Here is a 7,500-nt window from a genome sequence, read left to right as displayed (position 1 = left end):
ATACTAGTTGTCCAGTCAAAAATATCCCATCGTGTCCATCACTGTGACATACTTGTCGTGAACATATTCTCCCTCTTTGTGGATCTGGTTAACCAGGGAGAAGTTGAAGTGGAATCGCTCCACTCGTTCTCGATGGAAGAGTTTCACCTTGGACTCGTACTCCTCGTACTGCATGTACTTGATCATGTCAGGGAACCACACCGAGAGCCCGTGGTAGCTGAGACACAGAAGGAACAGTCACCCATCGTGATTGACACGTCCGACTGTGACTTAACAGGCGCTCTCGACACGTAGCAAAGCTATCACGTTATAGTTTTAGATACGCAGACGTTCACCATCTGGAAAGCTTTTTGACTGGATTGGATATCTCCTGTGTTGGTTTAGGAGCACCTGATGGAATAACACAGGGGGATGTGTTGGATATTACTCACAACACAAGGTTACTACGGTTTGTTTTACCTGAAGGCCATGGTGAACCAGACGATAGCCAGGAAGAGACTCTGCAGTCTGAGGTCTGGTGCTGCCAGGGATATCACATTCTGCATCACCTGTACAGGCAACAACACACTCCTGGTTCAGATACACTCTTATCAGCAGTGCTATAGGCAGTTATCAACACAGTCCTGGTTCAGATGCACTCTTATCAGCAGTGCTATAGACAGTTATCAACACAGTCCTGGTTCAGATGCACTCTTATCAGCAGTGCTATAGACAGTTATCAACACAGTCCTGGTTCAGATACACTCTTATCAGCAGTGCTATAGGCAGTTATCAACACAGTCCTGGTTCAGATGCACTCTTATCAGCAGTGCTATAGGCAGTTATCAACACAGTCCTGGTTCAGATGCACTCTTATCAGCAGTGCTATAGACAGTTATCAACACAGTCCTGGTTCAGATACACTCTTATCAGCAGTGCTATTGACAGTTATCAACACAGTCCTGGTTCAGATGCACTCTTATCAGCAGTGCTATTGACAGTTATCAACACAGTCCTGGTTCAGATGCACTCTTATCAGCAGTGCTATTGACAGTTATCAACACAGTCCTGGTTCAGATGCACTCTTATCAGCAGTGCTATAGACAGTTATCAACACAGTCCTGGTTCAGATACACTCTTATCAGCAGTGCTATAGACAGTTATCAACACAGTCCTGGTTCAGATACACTCTTATCAGCAGTGCTATAGGCAGTTATCAACACAGTCCTGGTTCAGATACAGTCTTATCAGCAGTGCTATTGACAGTTATCAACACAGTCCTGGTTCAGATGCACTCTTATCAGCAGTGCTATTGACAGTTATCAACACAGTCCTGGTTCAGATACACTCTTATCAGCAGTGCTATTGACAGTTTTCAACACACTCTTTTAAGAGCAGTGCATTTGGCAATGTTCAAAAACTCTCAAACATTTTGAATCAAGAATATGTATTGTATCCATCTAAATCCAACACCTAGCGTCCTCCTAGTGACTAGGATCTCTTGGTGTAACGTCTGAGGTGTTGGGTTGACAGTCGTTGGATGCTGATTGAATCCCGGTTGGGGCTCCCCTCTGAAATGGATACTATATGTTACCTGTTTCAGGAGGTTGGTGTCTGACAGTCCAGCTGTTACCTGTTTCAGGAGGTTGGTGTGTCTGACAGTCCAGCTGTTACCTGTTTCAGGAGGTTGGTGTCTGACAGTCCAGCTGTTACCTGTTTCAGGAGGTTGGTGTCTGACAGTCCAGCTGTTACCTGTTTCAGGAGGTTGGTGTGTCTGACAGTCCAGCTGTTACCTGTTTCAGGAGGTTGGTGTGTCTGACAGTCCAGCTGTTACCTGTTTCAGGAGGTTGGTGTCTGACAGTCCAGCTGTTACCTGTTTCAGGAGGTTGGTGTCTGACAGTCCAGCTGGTACCTGTTTGAGGAGGTTGGTGTCTGACAGTCCAGCTGGTACCTGTTTCAGGAGGTTGGTGTCTGACAGTCCAGCTGTTACCTGTTTCAGGAGGTTGGTGTGTCTGACAGTCCAGCTGTTACCTGTTTCAGGAGGTTGGTGTCTGACAGTCCAGCTGTTACCTGTTTCAGGAGGTTGGTGTCTGACAGTCCAGCTGTTACCTGTTTCAGGAGGTTGGTGTCTGACAGTCCAGCTGTTACCTGTTTCAGGAGGTTGGTGTCTGAAAGTCCAGCTGTTACCTGTTTCAGGAGGTTGGTGTCTGACAGTCCAGCTGTTACCTGTTTCAGGAGGTTGGTGTCTGACAGTCCAGCTGTTACCTGTTTCAGGAGGTTGGTGTCTGACAGTCCAGCTGGTACCTGTTTCAGGAGGTTGCTGTGTCTGACAGTCCAGCTGTTACCTGTTTCAGGAGGTTGGTGTGTCTGACAGTCCAGCTGTTACCTGTTTCAGGAGGTTGGTGTCTGACAGTCCAGCTGTTACCTGTTTGAGGCGGTTGGTGTCTGACAGTCCAGCTGTTACCTGTTTCAGGAGGTTGGTGTCTGACAGTCCAGCTGTTACCTGTTTCAGGAGGTTGGTGTCTGACAGTCCAGCTGTTACCTGTTTCAGGAGGTTGGTGTGTCTGACAGTCCAGCGCTGGAAGGATGTCCCAGTGTCACTCTGTATCTCAATGAACTCGTCTTCCTGGGTCTTAGGAGTCGTGATGTTGGACACCTGACAGGAGGGACAGGAGAGATTATATTACATTATATTGTTGTAGAACTAGGAGTATGGTTCTCATGACTGTACTAGAGGAGAGTTGTTGGTTTTGACCGGCGGTGTACTCACAGTGAATACCCTCTCTGGTTGACTGTACTAAAGGAGAGTTGTTGGTTTTGACCGGTGGTGTACTCACAGTGAATACCCTCTCTGGTTGTCTGTACTAGAGGAGAGTTGTTGGTTTTGACCGGTGGTGTACTCACAGTGAATACCCTCTCTGGTTGACTGTACTAGAGGAGAGTTGTTGGTTTTGACCGGTGGTGTACTCACAGTGAATACCCTCTCTGGTTGACTGTACTAGAGGAGAGTTGTTGGTTTGACCATTGGTGTACTCACAGTGAATACCCTCTCTGGTTGACTGTACTAGAGGAGAGTTGTTGGTTTTGACCGTTGGTGTACTCACAGTGAATACCCTCTCTGGTTGACTGTACTAGAGGAGAGTTGTTGGTTTTGACCGGTGGTGTACTCACAGTGAATACCCTCTCTGGTTGACTGTACTAGAGGAGAGTTGTTGGTTTGACCGGTGGTGTACTCACAGTGAATACCCTCTCTGGTTGACTGTACTAGAGGAGAGTTGTTGGTTTTGACCGTTGGTGTACTCACAGTGAATACCCTCTCTGGTTGACTGTACTAGAGGAGAGTTGTTGGTTTTGACCGGTGGTGTACTCACAGTGAATACCCTCTCTGGTTGACTGTACTAGAGGAGAGTTGTTGGTTTGACCGGTGGTGTACTCACAGTGAATACCCTCTCTGGTTGACTGTACTAGAGGAGAGTTGTTGGTTTTGACCGGTGGTGTACTCACAGTGAATACCCTCTCTGTTTGACTGTACTAGAGGAGAGTTGTTGGTTTTGACCGGTGGTGTACTCACAGTGAATACCCTCTCTGGTTGACTGTACCAGAGGAGAGGTGTTGGTTTGACCGGTGGTGTACTCACAGTGAATACCCTCTCTGGTTGACTGTACTAGAGGAGAGTTGTTGGTTTGACCGGTGGTGTACTCACAGTGAATACTCTCTCTGGTTGACTGTACTAGAGGAGAGTTGTTGGTTTTGACCGTTGGTGTACTCACAGTGAATACCCTCTCTGGTTGACTGTACTAGAGGAGAGTTGTTGGTTTTGACCGGTGGTGTACTCACAGTGAATACCCTCTCTGGTTGACTGTACTAGAGGAGAGTTGTTGGTTTTGACCGGTGGTGTACTCACAGTGAATACCCTCTCTGGTTGACTGTACCAGAGGAGAGGTGTTGGTTTTGACCGGTGGTGTACTCACAGTGAATACCCTCTCTGGTTCTCCCTTGGCTTTCCAGTTGGTATCATGGACCTGTCTCAGAATCATCCAGGCCTCGTCATGTCTCCCATTCTGACAGAGACAGACAGAAACATCTGTCATCCTATCACATGTAGCTACTGGAATATACAACGCCATAGAAAGTGGAATGTACAGCTACGCTCTTAGAAAAAAAGGTGCTTTCTAGAACCTAAAAGGGTTCTTCAGCTGTACCAACAGGAGAACCCTTTTTGGTTCAAGGTAGAACTCTTTTGGGTTCCAGATAGAACCCTTTTTGGTTCCACGTAGGAACTGTCCCCGTAGGAGAACCCTTTGAAGAACCCTTTTTGCTTCCAGTTGGAACCCTTCTGGTTCTACATGGAACCCAACAGAGTTCTACCTGGAACCAAAGGTGGTTATCATACGGGGAAAGCCGAAGAACCTTTTTGGAACCCTGTTTTCTAAGAGTGTAGAAGGAATAAGGGCCCGGAGGAGATGTTTCAACTATTTCAACTCTGTGTGAAACAACAAAGCAGTGTGATTTACTTCTGGTTTTATTTTCAGAGGCTGAACGCTACATGGCTGCTGAGTCATCCTAATATCAGAACGCTACGTGGCTGCTGAGTCATCCTAATATCAGAACGCTATGTGGCTGCTGAGTCATCCTAATATCAGAATGCTATGTGGCTGCTGAGTCATCCTAACATCAGAATGCTATGTGGCTGCTGAGTCATCCTAATATCAGAATGCTATGTGGCTGCTGAGTCATCCTAACATCAGAATGCTATGTGGCTGCTTAGTCATCCTAATATCAGAATGCTATGTGGCTGCTGAGTCATCCTAACATCAGAATGCTATGTGGCTGCTGAGTCATCCTAATATCAGAATGCTATGTGGCTGCTGAGTCATCCTAACATCAGAATGCTATGTGGCTGCTTAGTCATCCTAATATCAGAATGCTATGTGGCTGCTGAGTCATCCTAATATCAGAATGCTATGTGGCTGCTGAGTCATCCTAATATCAGAATGCTATGTGGCTGCTGAGTCATCCTAACATCAGAATGCTATGTGGCTGCTTAGTCATCCTAATATCAGAATGCTATGTGGCTGCTGAGTCATCCTAATATCAGAATGCTACATGGCTGCTGAGTCATCCTAATATCAGAATGCTATGTGGCTGCTGAGTCATCCTAATATCAGAATGCTACATGGCTGCTTAGTCATCCTAATATCAGAATGCTATGTGGCTGCTGAGTCATCCTAATATCAGAACGCTACATGGCTGCTGAGTCATCCTAATATCAGAATGCTACGTGGCTGCTGAGTCATCCTAATATCAGAACGCTACATGGCTGCTGAGTCATCCTAATATGAGAATGCTACGTGGCTGCTGAGTCATCCTAATATCAGAATGCTACATGGCTGCTGAGTCATCCTAATATCAGAATGCTATGTGGCTGCTGAGTCATCCTAACATCAGAATGCTATGTGGCTGCTGAGTCATCCTAATATCAGAATGCTACATGGCTGCTGAGTCATCCTAATATCAGAATGCTATGTGGCTGCTGAGTCATCCTAACATCAGAATGCTATGTGGCTGCTTAGTCATCCTAATATCAGAATGCTATGTGGCTGCTGAGTCATCCTAATATCAGAATGCTATGTGGCTGCTGAGTCATCCTAATATCAGAATGCTACATGGCTGCTGAGTCATCCTAATATCAGAATGCTATGTGGCTGCTGAGTCATCCTAATATCAGAATGCTATGTGGCTGCTGAGTCATCCTAATATCAGAATGCTATGTGGCTGCTGAGTCATCCTAATATCAGAACGCTATGTGGCTGCTGAGTCATCCTAATATCAGAATGCTATGTGGCTGCTGAGTCATCCTAATATCAGAACGCTACATGGCTGCTGAGTCATCCTAATATCAGAATGCTATGTGGCTGCTGAGTCATCCTAATATCAGAATGCTATGTGGCTGCTGAGTCATCCTAATATCAGAATGCTATGTGGCTGCTGAGTCATCCTAATATCAGAACGCTATGTGGCTGCTGAGTCATCCTAATATCAGAATGCTATGTGGCTGCTGAGTCATCCTAATATCAGAACGCTACGTGGCTGCTGAGTCATCCTAATATCAGAATGCTACGTGGCTGCTGAGTCATCCTAATATCAGAATGCTATGTGGCTGCTGAGTCATCCTAATATCAGAATGCTATGTGGCTGCTGAGTCATCCTAATATCAGAATGCTATGTGGCTGCTGAGTCATCCTAATATCAGAACGCTACGTGGCTGCTGAGTCATCCTAATATCAGAATGCTACGTGGCTGCTGAGTCATCCTAATATCAGAATGCTATGTGGCTGCTGAGTCATCCTAATATCAGAACGCTATGTGGCTGCTGAGTCATCCTAATATCAGAACGCTATGTGGCTGCTGAGTCATCCTAATATCAGAATGCTACATGGCTGCTGAGTCATCCTAATATCAGAATGCTATGTGGCTGCTGAGTCATCCTAATATCAACAATCTCATCCTGATTCTTCCAATTGACTGCCTGTTGGTTCATTAAATCCCCCCCCCTCCTCTCCCCTGAAACTATTCCCCAGGTTGTTGCTGTAAATGAGAACGTGTTGTCAGTCAACTTACCTGGTAAAATATGGGTAAAAAAAGCTGCATACTGTACATTTACATTTTACATGTTAGTCATTTAGCAGACGCTCTTATCCAGAGCGACTTACAGTAGTGAATTCAGACATTTCATACGTTTAATCCTCTTTTTTTTTTCTTTTTTTTTCTTGCATTGGCCCCCCGTGGGAATCGAACCCACAACCCTGGCGTTGCAAACACCATGCTGGCGTTGCAAACACCATGCTCTACCAACTGAGCCACAGGGAAGCCGAAGCTGTACACACACACACGCATGCACGCACGCACGCTCACACACACTAACACTCACACACATACACACACACACACACACACACAGTCTGTTACCTCCAGGAAGAAGCGTGGGCTCTCTGGCATGAAGACCAGTCCAATGAGGGCAATGATGGCTGGAAACATACACACCAGGATGAATACTCTCCAGGTGTGGATCTGGTACTGTGTCCCCAGGCTGATGCCCCAGCCTGCAACAACAACACCATCAACAATAACAACAACATTATCAACAACAACAACAACATCAACAATAACAACAACATCATCATCAATAACAATAACAACAACATCATCATCAACATCAACAATAACAACAACATCAACAATAACAACAACATCATCATCAATAACAACAACAACAACATCAACAACAACAACAACATCAACAATAACAACATCAACAATAACAACAACAACATCAACAATAACAACAACATCAACAATAACAACATCAACATACATCAACAACAATAACAACAACATCAACAATAACAACATCATCAACAACAACAACATCAACAATAACAACATCAACAATAACAACAACATCAACAATAACAACATCAACATCAACAATAACAACATCAACAACAACAACATCATCAA

The 7,500-nt window shown here is 45.2% G+C and overlaps 1 protein-coding gene across 1 annotated transcript in view; it reads right to left on the bottom strand.

Moving 5' to 3' along the window:
- Positions 1-7,500, bottom strand: part of sv2ba (synaptic vesicle glycoprotein 2Ba) — a 51,162-nt gene that overhangs the window by 4,274 nt on the left and 39,388 nt on the right. The window contains exons 5-9 of the mRNA XM_082969884.1: positions 6,949-7,082; positions 3,951-4,040; positions 2,522-2,635; positions 460-548; positions 53-217 (exon numbers count right to left, since the gene is read on the bottom strand). Coding sequence (XP_082826010.1) covers positions 53-217; positions 460-548; positions 2,522-2,635; positions 3,951-4,040; positions 6,949-7,082 — 592 coding nt within the window. The remainder of the gene's footprint in view (positions 1-52; positions 218-459; positions 549-2,521; positions 2,636-3,950; positions 4,041-6,948; positions 7,083-7,500) is intronic.

The sequence above is a fragment of the Salmo salar genome, chromosome 26, assembly GCF_965601325.2.
Source record: "Salmo salar chromosome 26, fSalSal1, whole genome shotgun sequence".
NCBI classification, from domain to species: Eukaryota; Metazoa; Chordata; class Actinopteri; order Salmoniformes; family Salmonidae; genus Salmo; species Salmo salar.
Note: the sequence above shows the minus strand (reverse complement) of the source record. Positions and strands in the feature narration are given on the sequence as shown.